The sequence below is a fragment of the Oncorhynchus mykiss genome, chromosome 11 (assembly GCF_057628025.1).
Source record: "Oncorhynchus mykiss isolate SJ-2025 chromosome 11, ASM5762802v1, whole genome shotgun sequence".
Classification (NCBI taxonomy): Eukaryota; Metazoa; Chordata; class Actinopteri; order Salmoniformes; family Salmonidae; genus Oncorhynchus; species Oncorhynchus mykiss.
In genome coordinates, this window is record NC_143032.1 from 15,190,477 (window position 1) to 15,212,109 (window position 21,633).

At 42.9% G+C, this 21,633-nt stretch overlaps 1 protein-coding gene across 1 annotated transcript; it reads right to left on the reverse strand.

Annotated features, from left to right (window-relative positions):
- Positions 1 to 19,097: 19,097 nt before the first annotated feature.
- LOC110535332 (class E basic helix-loop-helix protein 22-like) lies at positions 19,098 to 21,351 on the reverse strand. Its single transcript, XM_021620269.3, has one exon. The coding sequence runs from the start codon at positions 20,870 to 20,872 to the stop codon at positions 20,045 to 20,047; it is 828 nt and encodes a 275-aa protein (XP_021475944.1). The 5' UTR covers positions 20,873 to 21,351; the 3' UTR covers positions 19,098 to 20,044.
- Between the last annotated feature and the right edge of the window lie 282 nt (positions 21,352 to 21,633).

Consider the following 21,633-nt stretch of genomic DNA (forward strand, 5'->3'; position numbering starts at 1 on the left):
ATTATATTACTGTTACTGTTGTTATAATACTTATACTGTTACTGCTATTGCAATGCTACTGCGCTGTCATAGATCTCAGCCTGTTAAACCACCGTATAGTCCATATCGTAGGACAGATCACATAGCTTAAGCAGACACAGCAGAATCAGATGGGGAACAGCCAAGACATCCGAAGGGGACTGGAAAGAGCAGCAGAGATACATAGGAGTAGTAGAGAATGCGTGTCTGTTAAGGTGTTTGTGTATGTGTGTCTGTGTGTGTGTGTGTGAGTGTATGTGTGTGTTTCACTTTATTGTAATTATGTGCCTAAACCCAGGGCCTCGTTTCACGGCCCTGGTGTGTCCGGCGGTGGAAAATAGTCAGTTTTGATTACAAAGTAAACGCTATGGTGTCGGACAGGCCGCTACACGCTGATATGCACTCTATCAGTGTGATTTATGCAAATTATGCACATTATTCCCGCAGGAATCTCTTCTGAAACTGCCAGGATAAATTGCCGGAAATTAGCCATAAAATCCATTGTGCAGGGAGTCTGAGGTGAAGACTGTGGAGGAGCCAAGGACACGGGGCTGCACTGGTTACGCTTGGCCTGGTGCTGGATACACATCCACATCCACCATGCACGCCATTCATGCCTGTTAAAAACCTCACACGTACACGCACAGATACACACGCACGCACACACACAGACAGACAGAACAGTCGTATTACATCTAGTAATGGATGTAAAATGATCTATTACAGTGAACAGAGCACCTGGGTTTGTTCTAATGTTTTGATATTGCACCCACAAGGCTTGTCTGGCTTCTTTGTCTCCTTTGCTTCTCTTTTTCATTAAGGCAAATTCATTTTTAAGATGTTCTAATATTATGTATTAGACCGATAGGTTAGCCATCAGCATTTTAAGAAGTTTTAATCTATCTACATTTGGCTTGCAGTTGTCATCTGTCAATTTGTAATACTGAAAATGTATAAATGATATGTATACAAAAATCTATTTAGGTTTTTTTTAGGTTATTTTTATATTTTGATGTTTCTATTTAAAATAACAAAGACCACCTTTGCCGTGTTTTTGACCCATAATCCTAATCTTTAGATCAGATTATCATCAAAACATACAATACAATCAGGTAATGGATAAATATTTGTAAAAACACTGTATACTCTAACAATAAAAAATAGTGAAAACAAAAGCCTGTCCTGTCATAGATTGGTCTGTCCCTGAGCCTGGACTCTCCATTTGTCTCGGCGCTGATGGTCACGTGATCAGCAGTACCAGTGTGTGAGCATGATGATGATGAGCGCATGGTGATTATGTCATCTTCATGTCTTTGGTGTAATGTGCAAGCCCTGGTTAATGACTATCAGAGAGAGGAGATGAATCCCACCCCACCTCAACCCTGATACACCAAGGGAGGGTCACCACATGCATACTGATGAGTTTGGCTAGATTATTACACACACACACATGTATACCCATACAGACATACACAAAACATAGCATTTCATTTTTGCATGTAAAATTACCTTTCACACTGGATTAAAATGTATACCAATGTGATGTCATTTTCAACAAACAGCAGATAATTTGTTCAGATAAAAAATATCTATACGATCAACCAAAATAGACCACAATGTGGGTCACATTAATATACTGGAATAAATAGAAATATTCTACGAACATGAGGAAATTATAATCCAATATGATAATCCAATATCAATCAGGACCCTCAACCTTGTACCCATGGCTTTGTCCTCATGTCGTCACGTTGATTTGGTTCAGTGGAGTAAACAACCGAACAACCAAATAACCAATCAACTTCGGCATCCTGTATCCCAACTCTAACAACACCAGAAATCACTAATGGGCAATTCCATGGTAAAGGTATTACACTTTGACTCAGTTTGTTTTACTTTAAAATGTATGCCAAACAAATACCATTGATTTCAAAGTTTAACAAGCCATACAACTCTATGCACAATGACTACTTTTAACAATTTCCACAGAAATTTTACAAAACCAAATTTAGTGGAAGAACGGTGTAGATTCAAACTTTGGTAACGGAATGGCAGTAAAATCTCCCATAGGTTTTTATACAACCACGTTTTCCAAAAACGTAAATATCTGCTCAGAATTAAGGTTCAAAGATGTCTGCAGAAAGAATGGGGTGTCAGCTATGACACTGCACCTTGAGTTTGAACAAATCTATTTTGGTTATTGAACTACGGTAAGTGAAGTGGATTACGGTTACGGAAATACAGCATGGGTCCCAGATCTGTACTACACAGGAATGCATCATTATTTCACAAGTTTGGACATCACAGCACAGCACAGCATTGCACAGTAGAGTACAGTACAGTAGAGTTCAGTACAGTACAGTACAGTACAGTACAGCAAAGTAGAGTATAGTGCAGTACAGTACAGTACAGTACAATATACTGCACTGTAATCTACTGTACTATACTCTACTTGTATTTACTGTACCGTATTGTACTGTATTGTGTTGGAATGCACTTTGCTGTTCTCTACTCACTATACTGTACTGTACTTGTCTATCCAAACGTGTGAAACATACCTCTATGATGGGCTCAGATTTGGTCCAATCCGGTTCGTCTGTAGACGTTAAAATGAAGGCCAGGGTGAACTAACCAAATTTCAACTATTTTACAACTTCCATGGATATCTGGTGTCGGTCGGCGCTCAGAGGGCGAGGATGCTGGTTACAATAAATGGAAAGATACGGGGCTCATGGGTAGGTGTCAGTAAGAACTGGTTGAGGTGACATTAACTGGAGAGTGAGGGAGAGAGTGAGGGAGAGAGGGAGAGAGGGCGAGAGAGAGAGAGAGAGAGAGAGAGAGGCAGAGAGATAGAGAGTATGTGAGAGAGAGAGAGAGAGAGAGAGAGAGAGAGAGAGAGAGAGAGTGGTTGTCCAGACTCAGACTGTTTTAACACTCTTGGTTAATCTTGGGGATCGGCGTCCCTTCGGGACAGTTATAAATCATGCAGCGCCTTGTGTCAAGATTTTAGAGAAACAACTAATGTTGGTACATATAAATGTCTTATATTGGCTGGAAGCTTAAATTCTTGTTAATATAACTGTCCAATTTACAGTAGCTATTACTGCGAAAAAATGCCATGATATTGTTTGAGGAGAGCTCAAACAACAAAACACTTTTTTCACCTCTGAAGGTGAAATGTGTACTTACATTCTGAAATCTTGCTCTGATTTATCATCCAAACAGTCCCAGAGATACCATGAAGGGTCATTTTGTTAGATAAAATCCTATTTCATATCCTAAAAAGGGCCATATAGCATGCACGATCGATTTTGTATTTCCACTCATTCAATTTGCAAAGAAAGAAATCTGTGAAAATCTGAACCTAAACGTTGTTTCAACCAACCAACATTTGTATGTATTCCTCAGAGATCCTAGAACGTAACCAGACTTCATTATATCATTAGGGGTGTAGTATATCCTATAGGACACCATATTTGGTCAGAGAGCGACACCTTCATGGTACGCTGATGACGCAAGCGGCCTTCACTTGAATGACTTTGTCAAATAAGCACCAATTAGGGTCAAGCAAAGCTAGCTAGACAGCCAATGAGCTGGGCTTCATGGGAGTATCTGTATATGTTGTAAACCCTGCATATGTCATAAAATGTAGCTACTAACCTTGTACGACAGCATGCCTTTTCCTTTTGGACAAAAATGATAAGAATATTCAGAGTTGTGAAGTTATGAAACTGGTTGTTTTGCAAATGTTGAACTTAAAATATGGCTACTAATACTGGAAAAGCTAAATCAACGTCCAAGTACACAGATTTGACGATATTCTTGCAGAAAAATGTAATATGAATGCAAATCTCTCCTTCACGATTTGCCCAAATGTACCTGGTGACTTCACACTAAATGTCATGTAGTTTGATCATACTTCAAGTTATTCATCTGAAACTCTGCACATACACTGTTGCCATCTTGCGGACACCATCGGAACCAGAGTGACGGCTAGAACTGGGACCTTTGTCTTGTATTTCAAAATTGTTGTTTTTTTCTTTGTATTTTCTTCTACCAGATTTATTGTGTTATATTCTCCTAGATTAAATTCATATTTCCACAAAATTCAACTTGTTTCCTTTCAAATGGTACCAAGAATATGCATATCCTTGCTTCAAGGGCCTGAGCTACAGGCAATTAGATTTGGTATGTCATTTTAGGTGATCATTTAAAAAAAGGGGGCTATCCCTTTTAAACCACCAGACAACAGAAAGACAAAGAAACAGTTATCAGCTGAACATAACAGTATGCCAGTGGAAGAGAGGACAGTAGTAGGTGATCCAACTGTGGTTTGTGACTGTTATGATTTCCCATTGTAGCAAATTCAGCTGCAATAATTCCATTACCGATTTTTGTGTAATTCCGGTACCAATTTGGTAATGGAATTACACGTTTTAATCACTTAATCATTGTATGCTGTAGCATTAAGATTTCCCTTCACTGGAACTAAGGGGCCTAGCCCGAACCATGAAAAACATCCCCAAACCATTATTCCTTCACCAGACTTTACAGTTGGCACTATGCATTGGGGCAGGTAGCATTCTCCTGGCATCCACCATTTCAGTGCAAGAGGCGTCACTACAGTCCCTGGTTCGATTCCAGGCTGTATCACATCCGGACGTGATTCGGAGTCCCATAGGATGGCGGACAATTGGCACATCGTCGTCTCCGGGTAGGCCGTCATTGTAAATAAGATTTTGTTCTTAACTGGCTTGCCTAGTTAAATAAAGGTTCGATTACAAAATAAAAATGTATCCAGATTCGTCCGTCGGTCTGCCAGATGGTGAAGCGTGATTCCTCACTCCAAAGAACACCTTTCCAGTGCTACAGAGTTCAATAGCTTTACAGCTCTCCAGCTGAAGCTTGGCATTGCGCATGGTGATCTTAGGCTTGTGTGCAGCTGCTCGGCCATGGAAACCCCTTTCATGATGCTCCCGGCAAACAGTTCTTGCGCTGACGTTGCTTCCAGAGACAGTTTGGAACTCAGTAGTGAGTGGTGCAACCGAAGTTGTAAAAATGTTTGTGAGCTAGTGTGGCTTACCACTTCGTGGCTGAGCTGTTGTTGCTCCTAGACATTTCCACTTCACAATAACAGCACTTACAGTTGACCAGGGCAGCTCTAGCAGGGCATACATTTTACAAACTGACTTTTTGGAAAGGTGGCATCCTTTGACGGTGCCACGTTGAAAGTCACTGAGGTCTTCAGTAAAGCCATTCTACTGACAATGTTAATGTATGTAGAACGCTTGTCTGTGTGCTCGATAGTATACACCTGTCAGCAACGGATGTGGCTGAAATAGCCGGATCCACTAATTTGAAGGGGTGTCCACATACTTTTGTTTACATAGTGTATTTCTGATACTTTTTAAGACTTTTTCTGATAGATATTTTCCAAGACCCCTTTTCCATCTGTTTATCCAGAAATTAAAGCCTTTACTTATGTGTAATTTTTAAGATGAAAAAATGTATCTATCCCTTAATTTCCCCAAAATATAGACTGTTAACTTTCATTTGACACCTAATGTGATATACTCCGATAAACTTCACATGTTGGTGCTCATGGATCCTTTCACATGGAAATGCCCTGCTGTGTCTGTAGGATGGTGCCTTGTAATCCCAGGGGAATAAAAGAACATCAGATTACGCCACAAAGGAAAATGCCACTGGTAAATTGGGATTGGGAGATTACGCAGAATAGGGCTTAATCTGATTAATATGGAGGGGAGGGAGAAGGCTTCTGGATGTTACTAATTGCATATTTCAGATGAGAGGATATTCACACATTACTAGGTCACATATTGGACAGCCAGCCAATCAGTCAGCCAGTCAGCCAGTCAACCAGCCAGCCAGTCAGCCAGCCAGTCAATCAGCCAGTCAGCCAGTCAGTTAATCAGTCTGCCAGTCAATTAGTCAGTCAGCCAGCCAATCAGCCAGCCAGCTAGCCAGTCAGCCAGCCAGTCAATCAACCAGTCAATCAACCAGTCAATCAGCCAGCCAGTCAATCAGTCAACCAGTCAGTCAGTCAGTCAGAGCAGTCAGTCAGTCAGTCAGTTAACCAGTCATGGATAAACGTGGGAACATGTTCACCTGACCTCAAGACTGACACACACAAACATCCTCTTTACAGTCACTCTAAAGATCACGACACAAAGACAAGCAAATATGAAAAATATATTATTTAATGTAGCCATCACTGACTGTTACCATTAGATAATTATGTGTAACTAATGTGTATAAAAATGCAGAAATGCTGATCATAAATAATGTATAATGCATGAATGAAAATGAGAGTAAAAGCAAAGGATAGTAGAAAACGACACTCAAATCAAATCAAATCAAATCAAATTTTATTTGTCACATACACATGGTTAGCAGATGTTAATGCGAGTGTAGCGAAATGCTTGTGCTTCTAGTTCCGACAATGCAGTAATAACAAGTAATCTAACTAACAATTCCAAAACTACTGTCTTGTACACAGTGTAAGGGGATAAAGAATATGTACATAAGGATATATGAATGAGTGATGGTACAGAGCAGCATAGGCAAGGTACAGTAGATGGTATCGGGTACAGTATGTACAAATGAGATGAGTATGTAAACAAAGTGGCATAGTATAGTATAAAGTGGCTAGTGATACATGTATTACATAAGGATACCGTCGATGATATAGAGTACAGTATATACGTATGCATATGAGATGAATAATGTAGGGTAAGTAACATTTATATAAGGTAGCATTGTTTAAAGTGGCTAGTGATATATTTACATCATTTCCCATCAATTCCCATTATTAAAGTGGCTGGAGTTGAGTCAGTGTCAGTGTGTTGGCAGCAGCCACTCAGTGTTAGTGGTGGCTGTTTAACAGTCTGATGGCCTTGAGATAGAAGCTGTTTTTCAGTCTCTCGGTCCCAGCTTTGATGCACCTGTACTGACCTCGCCTTCTGGATGATAGCGGGGTGAACAGGCAGTGGCTCGGGTGGTTGATGTCCTTGATGATCTTTATGGCCTTCCTGTGACATCGGGTGGTGTAGGTGTCCTGGAGGGCAGGTAGTTTGCCCCCGGTGATGCGTTGTGCAGACCTCACTACCCTCTGGAGAGCCTTACGGTTGAGGGCGGTGCAGTTGCCATACCAGGCGGTGATACAGCCCGCCAGGATGCTCTCGATTGTGCATCTGTAGAAGTTTGTGAGTGCTTTTGGTGACAAGCCGAATTTCTTCAGCCTCCTGAGGTTGAAGAGGCGCTGCTGCGCCTTCTTCACGATGCTGTCTGTGTGAGTGGACCAATTCAGTTTGTCTGTGATGTGTATGCCGAGGAACTTAAAACTTGCTACCCTCTCCACTACTGTTCCATCGATGTGGATAGGGGGGTGTTCCCTCTGCTGTTTCCTGAAGTCCACAATCATCTCCTTAGTTTTGTTGACGTTGAGTGTGAGGTTGTTTTCCTGACACCACACTCCGAGGGCCCTCACCTCCTCCCTGTAGGCCGTCTCATCGTTGTTGGTAATCAAGCCTACCACTGTTGTGTCGTCCGCAAACTTGATGATTGAGTTGGAGGCGTGCGTGGCCACGCAGTCGTGGGTGAACAGGGAGTACAGGAGAGGGCTCAGAACGCAACCTTGTGGGGCCCCAGTGTTGAGGATCAGCGGGGAGGAGATGTTGTTGCCTACCCTCACCACCTGGGGGCGGCCCGTCAGGAAGTCCAGTACCCAGTTGCACAGGGCGGGGTCGAGACCCAGGGTCTCGAGCTTGATGACGAGCTTGGAGGGTACTATGGTGTTGAATGCCGAGCTGTAGTCGATGAACAGCATTCTCACATAGGTATTCCTCTTGTCCAGATGGGTTAGGGCAGTGTGCAGTGTGGTTGAGATTGCATCGTCTGTGGACCTATTTGGGCGGTAAGCAAATTGGAGTGGGTCTAGGGTGTCAGGTAGGGTGGAGGTGATATGGTCCTTGACTAGTCTCTCAAAGCACTTCATGATGACGGATGTGAGTGCTACGGGGCGGTAGTCATTTAGCTCAGTTACCTTAGCTTTCTTGGGAACAGGAACAATGGTGGCCCTCTTGAAGCATGTGGGAACAGCAGACTGGTATAGGGATTGATTGAATATGTCCGTAAACACACCGGCCAGCTGGTCTGCGCATGCTCTGAGGGCGCGGCTGGGGATGCCATCTGGGCCTGCAGCCTTGCGAGGGTTAACACGTTTAAATGTCTTACTGTAGAAATGTCTTACTGTCTTACACTGTAGAAAAATGACTGTGTTACTTATTCATCTCATATATTATATGCTTTATTATTAAGTCAGAGAAACAACACGGCAGGTCATTTTAGGCCACAGGAATGACGTCTTAGTTGTCGAACTCCCCCAGGTCCAGCCAACAACATCCTCCCTGTGACCCGAGACTCCCTTCAAATGAGAAAAATACCTTCCAATTGAAAACAGAGTCGTGGGATAAGCATACATTAATGCAAAGAAATCTGTCAAATAATGACTGCAACTGAATTGGTTACAATGGGAAATCATAACAGTCACAAACCACAGTTGGATCACCTGCTACTGTCCTCCCTTCCATTAGCATACTGTTATGTTCAGCTGATAACTGTTTCTTGGTCTTTCTGTTGTCTAGTAGGTTTACCATTACTTGTTCCGTCTGTAAACTCTCATTATCCTCTCACCTCATGAGGGAGAAAAAACAGAATATACACTACTGTTCAAATGTTTGGGGTCACTTAGAAATGTCCTTGTTATTGAAAGGAAAGCACATTTGTTGGCCATTAAAGTAACATGAAATTGATCAGAAACACAGTGAAGACATTGCTAATGTTGTAAATGACTATTGTAGCTGGAAACGGCTGATTTGTTGTGGAACATCTATATAGGCGTACGGAGGCCCATTATCAGCAACCATCACTCATGTGTTCCAATGGCACGTTGTGTTATCTAATCCAAATGTATCATTTTAAAAGGCTAATTAATTGATCATTAGAAAACCCTTTGTAATTATGTTAGCACGGCTGAAAACTGTTGACTTGATAAAAGAAGCAATAAAACTGGCCTTCTTTAGACTAATTGAGTATCTGGAGCATCAGCATTTGTGTATTCGATTACAGGCTCAAAATGGCCAGAAACAAATAATTTTCTTCGAATACTCGCCCGTCTATTCTTGTTCTGAGAAATTAAGGCTATTCCATGTGAGAAATTGCCAAGAAATGAACGATTGCGTACAACGCTGTGTACTACTCCTTTCACAGAACAGAGCAAACTGTCTATAACCAGAATAGAAAGAGGAGTGGGAGGCCCCGGTTCACAACTGAGCAAGAAGACAAGTACATTATAGTGTCTAGTTTGAGAAACAGACCCCTCACAAGTCCTCAACTGGCAGCTTCATTAAATAGTACCCGCAAAACACCAGTCTCAACGTCAACAGTGAAGAGGTGACTCCGGGATGCTGGCCTTTTATGCTCAAACTTGAGCTCAGGCACATTCTGTTTCCATTGATCATCCTTGAGATGTTTCTACAAGTTGATTGGAGTCCACCTGTTGTAAATTCAATTGATTGCACATGATTTGGAAAGGCACATACCTGTCTATGTAAGGTACCACAGTTGACAGTGCATGTCAGAGCTGAAACCAAGCCATGAGGTCGAACAATTGTCATTAGAGGTCCGAGACAGGATTGTGTCGAGGCACAGATCTTGGGAAGTGTACAAAAAAAAATTATGCAGCATGGAAAGTCGCCAAGAACACGGTGGCCTCCATCATTCTTAAATGGAAGAAGGTTGGAACCACGAAGACTCTTCCTAGAGCTGGCCGCCTGGCCAAACTGAGCAATCAGGGAAGAAGGGCCTTGGTCAGGGAGGTGACCAAGAACCCTATGGTCACTCTGAAAGAGCTCCAGACTTCCTCTGTGGTGATGGGAGAAACTTCTAGAAGGACAACCATCTCTGCATCACTCCAACAATCAGGCCTTTATGGTAGAGTGGCCAGACGGAAGCCACTCTTCACTAGAAGGCACATGACAATCCACTTGGAGTTTGCCAAACGGCACCTAAAGACTCTCAGACCATGAGAGTCTTTAGATGGGAACGAAAACAAGAATATTGTTTTGAGAAACAAGATTCTTTGGCCTGATGAAACCAAGATTGAACCCTTAGCCTGAATGCCAAGTCTGGAGGAAACCTGACATGGTGGTGGCAGCATCATGCTGTGGGGATGTTTTTCAGCAGCCGAGACTGGGAGACTAGTCAGGATCGAGGGAAAGGCGAATTGCGCAAACTACAGAGAAATCCCTGATGAAAACAGAGCGCTCAGGACCTTGGACTGGGGTGAAGGTTCACCTTCCAACAGGATAATGACCCTAAGCACACAGAAAAGACAATGCAGGAGTGGCTTCGCGACAAGTCTCTGAATGTCCTTGAGTGGCCCAGCCAGAGCCCAGACTTGATCCCGATTGAACATCTCCGGAGAGACCTGAAAATAGCTATGCAGCAACGCTCCCCAGCCAACCTGACAGAGCTTGGGAGGATATGCAGAGAAGAATGGGAGAAACTCCCCAAATAAAGTTGTGCCAAGCTTGTAGTGTCATACCCAAGAAGACTTGAGGCTGTAATCACTGTCAAGGGTGCTTCAACAAAGTACTGAGTAAAGGACCTGTATTTGCTTTGTCATTATGGGGTATTGTGTGTAGATTGAGGAGGGGAAAAAACTATTTGATGCATTTTAGTATAAGGCTGTAATATAAAAAATGTGGAAAATGTCAAGGGGCCTGCATACTTTCTGAATGGTCTGTATATATAGAACCAGTCAAAGGTTTGTACACATCTACTCATTCAAGGGTTTTAATTTATTTTTTATTATTTTCTACATTGTAGAATAATGGGGAAGACATCAAAACTATGAAATAACAAATACTGAATCATGTATTAACCAAAACGTGTTAAACAAATTAAAATATATTTTATATTCTTCAAAGTAGCCAACCTTTGAGATAGTGTATAGTTGCTGATTGCTGTGGTAGCCATGCTGCTTAAGTGTTCCTTGAAATCTAAATAAATCACAGACAGTGTCACCAGCAAAGCAGCCCAACACCATCACACCTCCTCCTCCATGCTTCACGGTGGGAACCACACATGCAGAGATCATCCGTTCACCTACTATGCATCTCACAAAGACACTGCGGTTGAAACCAAAAGTCTCAAATTTGGACTCGTCAGACCAAATGACAGATTTTCACCGGTATAATGTTCATTACTCATGTTTCTTGGCCCAAGCAAGTCTCTTCTTTTTAATGGTGTCCTTTAGTAGTGGTTTCTTTGCAGCAATTTGACCATGAAGGCCTGATTCATGCAGTCTCCTCTCAACAGATGTTGAGATGGGTTTGTTACTTGAACTCTGTGAAGCATCTATTTGGGCTGCAATTTCTGAGGCTGGTAACTCTAATGAACTTATCCTCATGAGAGACAGTTTCATCATAGCGCTACTTCCGGCGCCGACAGAGATGGCCGCCTCGCTTCGCGTTCCTAGGAAACTATGCAGTTTTTTGTTTTTTTACGTGTTATTTCTTACATTAGTACCCCAGGTCATCTTAGGTTTCATTACATACAGTCGAGAAGAACTACTGAATATAAGATCAGCATCAACTCACCATCAGTACGACCAAGAATATGTTTTTCGCGACGCGGATCCTGTGTTCTGCCTTACAAACAGGACAACGGAGTGGATCCTATGCAGCGACCCAAAAAAACGACTCCGAAAGAGAGGGAAACGAGGCGGTCTTCTGGTCAGACTCCGGAGACGGGCACAGCGCGCACCACTCCCTAGCATTCTTCTTGCCAATGTCCAGTCTCTTGACAACAAGGTTGATGAAATCCGAGCAAGGGTAGCATTCCAGAGGGACATCAGAGACTGTAACGTTCTTTGCTTCACGGAAACGTGGCTTACTGGAGAGACGCTATCCGAAGCGGTGCAGCCAACAGGTTTCTCCACGCATCGCGCAGACAGGAAAAAACATCTTTCTGGTAAAAAGAGGGGCGGGGGCGTATGCCTTATGACTAACGTGACATGGTGCGATGAAAGAAACATACAGGAACTCAAATCCTTCTGTTCACCTGATTTAGAATTCCTCACAATCAAATGTAGACCGCATTATCTACCAAGAGAATTCTCTTCGATTATAATCACAGCCGTATATATCCCCCCCCAAGCAGACACATCGATGGCTCTGAACGAACTTTATTTAACTCTCTGCAAACTGGAAACGATTTATCCGGAGGCTGCATTCATTGTAGCTGGGGATTTTAACAAGGCTAATCTGAAAACAAGACTCCCCAAATTTTATCAGCATATCGATTGCGCAACCAGGGGAGGAAAGACCTTGGACCATTGTTACTCTAACTTCCGCGACGCATATAAGGCCCTGCCCCGCCCCCCTTTCGGAAAAGCTGACCACGACTCCATTTTGTTGATCCCTGCCTACAGACAGAAACTAAAACAAGAGGCTCCCACGCTGAGGTCTGTCCAACGCTGGTCCGACCAAGCTGACTCCACACTCCAAGACTGCTTCCATCACGTGGACTGGGAGATGTTTCGTATTGCGTCAGATAACAACATTGACGAATACGCTGATTCGGTGTGCGAGTTCATTAGAACGTGCGTTGAAGATGTCGTTCCCATAGCAACGATTAAAACATTCCCTAACCAGAAACCGTGGATTGATGGCAGCATTCGTGTGAAACTGAAAGCGCGAACCACTGCTTTTAATCAGGGCAAGGTGTCTGGTAACATGACCGAATACAAACAGTGCAGCTATTCCCTCCGCAAGGCTATCAAACAAGCTAAGCGCCAGTACAGAGACAAAGTAGAATCTCAATTCAACGGCTCAGACACAAGAGGCATGTGGCAGGGTCTACAGTCAATCACGGACTACAGGAAGAAACCCAGCCCAGTCACGGACCAGGATGTCTTGCTCCCAGGCAGACTAAATAACTTTTTTGCCCGCTTTGAGGACAATACAGTGCCACTGACACGGCCTGCAACGAAAACATGCGGTCTCTCCTTCACTGCAGCCGAGGTGAGTAAGACATTTAAACGTGTTAACCCTCGCAAGGCTGCAGGCCCAGATGGCATCCCCAGCCGCGCCCTCAGAGCATGCGCAGACCAGCTGGCCGGTGTGTTTACGGACATATTCAATCAATCCCTATACCAGTCTGCTGTTCCCACATGCTTCAAGAGGGCCTCCATTGTTCCTGTTCCCAAGAAAGCTAAGGTAACTGAGCTAAATGACTACCGCCCCGTAGCACTCACATCCGTCATCATGAAGTGCTTTGAGAGACTAGTCAAGGACCATATCACCTCCACCCTACCTGACACCCTAGACCCACTCCAATTTGCTTACCGCCCAAATAGGTCCACAGACGATGCAATCTCAACCACACTGCACACTGCCCTAACCCATCTGGACAAGAGGAATACCTATGTGAGAATGCTGTTCATCGACTACAGCTCGGCATTCAACACCATAGTACCCTCCAAGCTCGTCATCAAGCTCGAGACCCTGGGTCTCGACCCCGCCCTGTGCAACTGGGTACTGGACTTCCTGACGGGCCGCCCCCAGGTGGTGAGGGTAGGCAACAACATCTCCTCCCCGCTGATCCTCAACACTGGGGCCCCACAAGGTTGCGTTCTGAGCCCTCTCCTGTACTCCCTGTTCACCCACGACTGCGTGGCCACGCACGCCTCCAACTCAATCATCAAGTTTGCGGACGACACAACAGTGGTAGGCTTGATTACCAACAACGATGAGACGGCCTACAGGGAGGAGGTGAGGGCCCTCGGAGTGTGGTGTCAGGAAAACAACCTCACACTCAACGTCAACAAAACTAAGGAGATGATTGTGGACTTCAGGAAACAGCAGAGGGAACACCCCCCTATCCACATCGATGGAACAGTAGTGGAGAGGGTAGCAAGTTTTAAGTTCCTCGGCATACACATCACAGACAAACTGAATTGGTCCACTCACACAGACAGCATCGTGAAGAAGGCGCAGCAGCGCCTCTTCAACCTCAGGAGGCTGAAGAAATTCGGCTTGTCACCAAAAGCACTCACAAACTTCTACAGATGCACAATCGAGAGCATCCTGGCGGGCTGTATCACCGCCTGGTATGGCAACTGCACCGCCCTCAACCGTAAGGCTCTCCAGAGGGTAGTGAGGTCTGCACAACGCATCACCGGGGGCAAACTACCTGCCCTCCAGGACACCTACACCACCCGATGTCACAGGAAGGCCATAAAGATCATCAAGGACATCAACCACCCGAGCCACTGCCTGTTCACCCCGCTATCATCCAGAAGGCGAGGTCAGTACAGGTGCATCAAAGCTGGGACCGAGAGACTGAAAAACAGCTTCTATCTCAAGGCCATCAGACTGTTAAACAGCCACCACTAACACTGAGTGGCTGCTGCCAACACACTGACACTGACTCAACTCCAGCCACTTTAATAATGGGAATTGATGGGAAATGATGTAAATATATCACTAGCCACTTTAAACAATGCTACCTTATATAAATGTTACTTACCCTACATTATTCATCTCATATGCATACGTATATACTGTACTCTATATCATCGACGGTATCCTTATGTAATACATGTATCACTAGCCACTTTATACTATACTATGCCACTTTGTTTACATACTCATCTCATTTGTACATACTGTACCCGATACCATCTACTGTATCTTGCCTATGCTGCTCTGTACCATCACTCATTCATATATCCTTATGTACATATTCTTTATCCCCTTACACTGTGTACAAGACAGTAGTTTTGGAATTGTTAGTTAGATTACTTGTTATTACTGCATTGTCGGAACTAGAAGCACAAGCATTTCGCTACACTCGCATTAACATCTGCTAACCATGTGTATGTGACAAATAAAATTTGATTTGATTTTGATTTGATTTGATTTGGTTTTTGTGACTGCACTTGGAGAAATGTTCAAAGTTCTTGAAATGTTCCGCATTAACTGACCTTCATGTCTTAAAGTAACGATGAATTGTCATTTCTATTTGCTTATTTGAGCTGCTCTTGCCATAATATGGACTTGGTCTTTCACCAAAAAGGGCTATCTTCTGTACACCACCCCTACCTTGTCACAACAAAACTGATTGGCTCATGCACATTAAGAAGGAAAGAAGTTCCACAAATTAAAATTGAATTAGGCACATCTGTTAATTGAAACACATTCCAGGTGACTACCTCATGAAGTAGGTTGAGAGAATGCCACAAGTGTGCAAAGCTGTCATCAAGGCCAAGGGTGGCTACTATTACTACATGATTCCATATGTGTAATTTCATAGTTTTGATGTCTTCACTATTATTCTACAATGTGGAAAATAGTAAACATTAAGTAAAACCCTGGAATGAGTAAATGAGTCCAAACCTTTGACTGATACTGTATATATTACATATATATATTTTAAATATATATACAGTATATTTAATCCTAATCGGATCTCATTTGCTGTGTTAACTTTTTGGTTTGTTTCGATAAGCCCCTCTGAGTTCTTGTTTCAGTTTTGCCCCACATTTTCATTTTACTGTATCAATCAGCATTGAACAGTATAGTCTGCAGGTCCCCTACATTACATAATGGTATCATGTGCCTGACCAAAGAGCGTTGTATCCCAGCAGTTGATATTGGTTGGCTGAGCCCAATGCAGGATATATACTGTATCTTCCTCTGTTATGAACCGACGTGGGTCATTCAATTCCCAGAGTTTTAGCCTGTTACTGATATGAAGGGGACAGTTGAATGTATTTTCCATGTTTATCATCCTTAGCATACATCACATTTATTTTATGGATAGGTACCCTGGTGGCTCTTGATATGGTAAATTGGATATTTTATGGTTTAATGAAAAGGGAGCATTTTTTATCTTTCCCCTTTTATTCATGACCTCTGAGTCTAGCCATAAACGCCTTTAAGACAGGTTAGGCTTTGTTAGATTCATGAATAAAAACGATGCTGTTGATTATGGCTATTGGCTACTGTTAGCCGGCTGGCTGCTGAGCACTGGTGGTACAGCTAGGAACCTACCTACCTGTATTATTTTTAGTGTACCACTGCCCCATCATGCAGTTGCCAGAGAACCATAGATGTACTGTTCAGAGTTTGGGAAACTGTCCTCATGTTGGCTCAGTCAATAAATAGCTACTATCATCTATCTGAATGAGCTATACAGGAACTGATGGTGAAAAACATTCAATTCAAACCCTCTCCAGATCCCTCTTCAACAGACGTGCAGGTCTGAATCAGTGAAGCAAAAAACAACCTGAAACTCAGAATAAGACAACACATATCAAACTAACTGACACAGTTTACCAAAGTGGAAGTCTTCATGTTCTGAAAAAATGTTTTCTCAAATTACAGTTTTAGCTGCTTTGTACCATATGTGCCTTGTTCATGTTTCCTTTTGACATTGTTCTGGTTCTTCCTCACACATATGGCTCTTTCTCACCCCAGGGGAGGAGGCTCTATTGGGCTAATGTGAGTATTAGTATGGGTTAAATGCTCCCGTCATTTATGCATTAATGCCAATTGCATAATTGATGTTTTTGTGAAGTCTCAGTTTCCAATGGCCCCTAGTACTGTTATATGTCTGCCATTACTATTGGTGTAAAACTGTGCACTAGTTATTTTAATACTGGAAAGAGTACTGAAAGCTGAAACAATCCAGTCTTGTGCGTCAGCTCCTGAAAGTAGTTGATTTCTAGCAGTAATTGCTGACAGTATTTATATGCCAGAGACATTCTTGATGTGTGCCTGATTATTTCCCCTCCTGATTAAGGTTCATTGTGTGGTGATTCAAGCCGTTTATGCGCTTGATGGGATTAGATAGGACAGTGTAATGACCCTGTTGTGTAAATGGCTCATATACACACACTGGGCCCTAGATTGGAAACTGGCACAGAAATATGACAAAGCCGTGAACAGGGTAGATAATGTCAGATGGATATTCAGATTCTAAAAATAATGATGGCAAACACACAGGATTGTGTATGATCTTAGCGATGACTTGAAGGAAACCCTTTGCTTATATATGTGGCTTTTATGTATTAAAATCAAGGATACTCTACTATGATGCACGCTGCCAGAGGGCAATATCCTCCATTTCCTGAGTCTCTAGACTTGAATAAGAATCAGACACAAAATGCTCTAAATGGACAGCATTTAAAGGCATGCCATTGTGAGCAATATTTCACTGGCATTAATATGATGAAGTCCAGGTTCCTGCTTTAGAAACAATATGTTTGGTGTATTTAAAATGAATATGAAATGTAATTTAATTTAAAACGAGTATTGTGTATTTTATACTTCCATTTAATTGTTTATTTCAAAGATGAATCAAAGAAAATGATAAGTATTTCCCCCCATGATTGTGCCTTAAAGGCTTACTAGAAAGAATAATTCATCCTTAAATGCAGCAAGTTAGTTTTCTGTCTATGGGCCAGAGGGACCAGACTTATCCCATATTTTGCTGAGAACAAGGTCTTTGAGTGAGCTGTGTCAAGTCATGGTTATCTGGTCCCAAAGTAGTTGTTCAGTTGGCACAAACATTCTGCAGTTGTCTTCAGTTAAGCACCCCTGAAAACGTCTGAAAATGAGGACTTGCGCTGTCCATGGTTCTGAAATGCTCGCATTGATGACGACTGACATCAAATAGCTTACTGTCACTGTGAAGACTCAACTAAGTGGCTCAACTATTCAATGTGAATGTGAACGAAAATATTTTCGAGATTTTATAGTAGCACCAAATATTTAAAAAAATATAAATTAAACGGTAATGTTTTTTCCCTATATTATCTTGAATTACCATTATTTTTTCAATAGTATTATTGTTGTTAATATCTATCTTGGTGTAATTTGGTTTTGTTTTCATTTTGTTATTAATTTTTGCTCAACAAATGTTTGTTAAAAAGATATACTCATTGGAAAACATTACATTATCAAAACTAGTTCATATTGTTGTCGCAATGAATTCCACCAGCTAGAAAAGTAGATCAAAAGATGTGTCCTATTTCCTGTCTTCCTCTTCGACCAGCTCTTATTGTAGTCTGTCCTTCATTAATTGGATTAAGTGTGTGATTTCTAGGATTATACACAATTGCTCCAGTTTAAATACAATTTCACTAGGTTGCCCTTTGGCCCTGTCTTTTACTCTCAGTCCTGCTGATGGACAAGATAAACAGGACAATACAGGACAATACACACCTACGGCAATGCTGCTGATCACTGTGCTACGTCGTTATTAAAGACACCCAATTACGGCAATGAACAGTGTCGTAATTACGTTCCTTAATCACATTCTGGAGGTCTAATTGCCTTAACGATGTGTTTCATTAAACGAATGTAGGTATTACAGTCGACAGTTTTCATACACAGTTGTTGTCTAATTAACATATTATTAGACACCGTCGTGGAAATTGTTTAAATAATCGTAATTAAGCCTGGCTGAGCTTTGTAAAGTAATACTAACAGACATGTCTTTCTAGCCAGAGGGCAACATTGCCCACCACGTCTGGCCTATGCTCCCAAGGCTTCGTGTTACTTTACAGTTCAACGTCCAGAAAAGTTACCGCTTTTGATGGAGCAGAAAATGATCAACTCATTATTCTTACACAACATGCTTGGCATATGGCGAGGTTCCGAGGATCAACAAGCACTTTTTGGTTTTAGTAGGCTAAGACATGACCTGAGAAAATGAGAAATTAAAATGCATTGTTATTTAGGCTTTGATGCAGGAATGTAGAAATACAGATGGAATATAAAATAAAGTTAGAATAATAACTCGATAATCATGTGCAAATACAATTCCTTGAAAATATGCTAAAATAGCCAAGTTCTGATTTTTCGAAGATGAATGAGGCAAAATAACGTCGATCCTCTGAAAAATAGAATTCAGTCCCGGCTTCGTTTTCTTACATTTCTCCACTTTCAGTGACTACACATCAGACGAGCAGACGAAGGAATTCGTTATGTTCAAAATATTTTAATAAAGCTTTCCAACACATAAACACATACAAATGGCCCTCTTTATTCATATAGTACAGTAACTAATGAATCTACAATAATGCACTGCTTGACCTGACAGCGTGCCTGATCCCTCAAGACCTCGGCCTTATTGCAAGAGTGTATAAGAAATTACGCAAATCAGACACGTCGCTATGCAGTATACAGTGTACCACCATGCAAATAAAATGTTTCAAATCAATAAATAAAAGGAAAAAAATCGAAAAGGACGTAAACTGAAGATACAGGCCATTAGAGACTCAAATGCCATTATATTACAGTGCCAAAGAAACTGTCAATGTAGCGCAAGTGTTTCATAAAAAAAAAGTATTTAAATGACAATATACTTTGGGGTGAGAGATGAAAACAAATATTTCGTCTTCAACTCAGTTCACTTTGCTTTCCCTCAGGACATGCCTATGGCATGCACAGTGAATTCTCAAAAGTTCACCAAATAACGACCAATAAGCAAACGCCTTCATATAAATCAAGTTCATAAAGCAGCAAGTTTGTGGTTTCTTATATTAACTAATGTTCCGTCTATTCAAGTGAAATGGTCGCATGTTGTCAGGTCAACACTCCATACAGCGTCCATATTTGAGCAAGTAATTAACAATTGTCAATCCAGCACCACTTGCGCTCCTAAACTTCTGTTTGGTTTTTCACTTTCATTCATACCAGCACTTAAATGATGCTTTATATACACAATCAAGTATTGTCTGAACAAAAAAGCGCTTCTTTGAATGCATTTGTAAATGTTATAAAAGTAGGCCTACTGATCATCAGCTTTACTTCATGGTCTACACTGACTTGCAACCTTTCCAAAGTCGCCATGTGTTTTAAAAAGTGGTGTTGTTTTTCTCTTGCATGTGCTTCTCTGAGTCTGGTACCGGCTTGTTGTTGTGATGCTGTTAAGGCTTGTCAGTGCATTGTTTAAACAGGCTCGAGGTGACGTTGTTGAAAAGGACACATTTGTCGGGGCAGGAAGACCCGGCCAATCCGGTGGTGAAGGGGTACACAGGCGGCTGGTCGTACGCACTTATCCCCGCGCTCAGACCCGGTAGACCCGGAGCAGCAAGGGCCGTTGTGGCGGGTATGGACGCCGCTGAGATGGCCTGACCCTGGTTCAGATAGGCCACCAGCCTCCTCATCTCTTCCAGAGCCTGCGCCTGCATGAGGATGTAGTTTTTGGCGAGTAGCAAAGTGGCGATTTTGGAGAGTTTCCGCACTGAGGGACTGTGCGCGTACGGGATGACAGAGCGCAGCTCGTCCAGCGCGTCGTTCAGGTCGTGCATCCTTCGTCTCTCCCGCGCATTGATGTTTAGTCTGAGTGTTTTCTGCTCTTTATTTTTCTTACCTCCCTCCGGTTTACCGGCGGCCACCGTTCTCCCATCGGCCAGGAGGACCATCTCACATCTGCCGTCGCTGTCATCGTCCTGGCTCTGCTCCCCGCCACTGCTCTCGGCCGCCGAGGTCCTGTTGCTGCTCTCGCCAAACTTGACGCACAAAGATCCGGTCGGCAGACCCAACGGTCCCCCTCGACCGCCAGCCAGTCCACCGGGTTGAATCGGGTCTGAGTCGGTCTGGTCGAAACAGCTGATCGGTGACTGGCGGTCCCTGGACCCCGGCAGGTCAACACCAGCCGCTGACCTGAAGGAGTCCATCTTTCTGTTGGAGACAGCACTGAGTGTTTTGTGGAAAATATCTCCCGGTCCGTTCAAGTTCATTCTCCTGTCCATAGCACTTGTCCTCTCCTCCAGACTCTGCTTTAGTGGGTGGCAGTTTCTGGAGACTTTCTCCCGGCGACGGTTCTTGTATAAGTTTCTTGCTTTGTGCGCTGTCAGAGAGAGTGAGTTGGTCTTGATGCCTTATTATTGCTCGACTTGTCAACTGAGATGTGGAGACGCATCGGCTCTCTCTCTCTCCCTCTCTGCGCTCACGCTGCTTATTCGCTCTGATTCACCTTCAGCAGATCTCCACGGCGATCAGCATCACGCGCAAAAACGGGGGAGTCTTTTACATCATTATCTCGAGGCGGGTTAATATGAAGAGGATTTGCCTATTGGGATACCGCTCTCTCGCACTCTCTCTGCCCCCTCTGTCTACCCAATCAGGTTAACGATGTAATTAATGGGATTTTAACAAACAGTCCCGAGTGCTCTCCACCTCCTCCCCCTGTATCTCTCTGTCCTTCTCAGTCTGGGTGTAGTAGCTCCGTGTGCACACATGTTGTGAGGAGCTGCCTACAGCTTTATAATGGGGCGCTGGGGTTTATTATACGAGTTACCGTCTGTATAAAAGCTTGAGTACATGTTTGCAAGGTGCTGCTCCTATTAGGAACCCCAACCACTGCTTTTAAAAGTGACATGCCGAGCGACATTCACCCGTCAGTGGGCAATCTAAATGCGCCTCTCTATTTCAGAATGATGAATACGTCGTAGGGACAATATAACTCTTTATTGATTATTGAGACACTACACTGTCTTTATCCTTCCCTGCC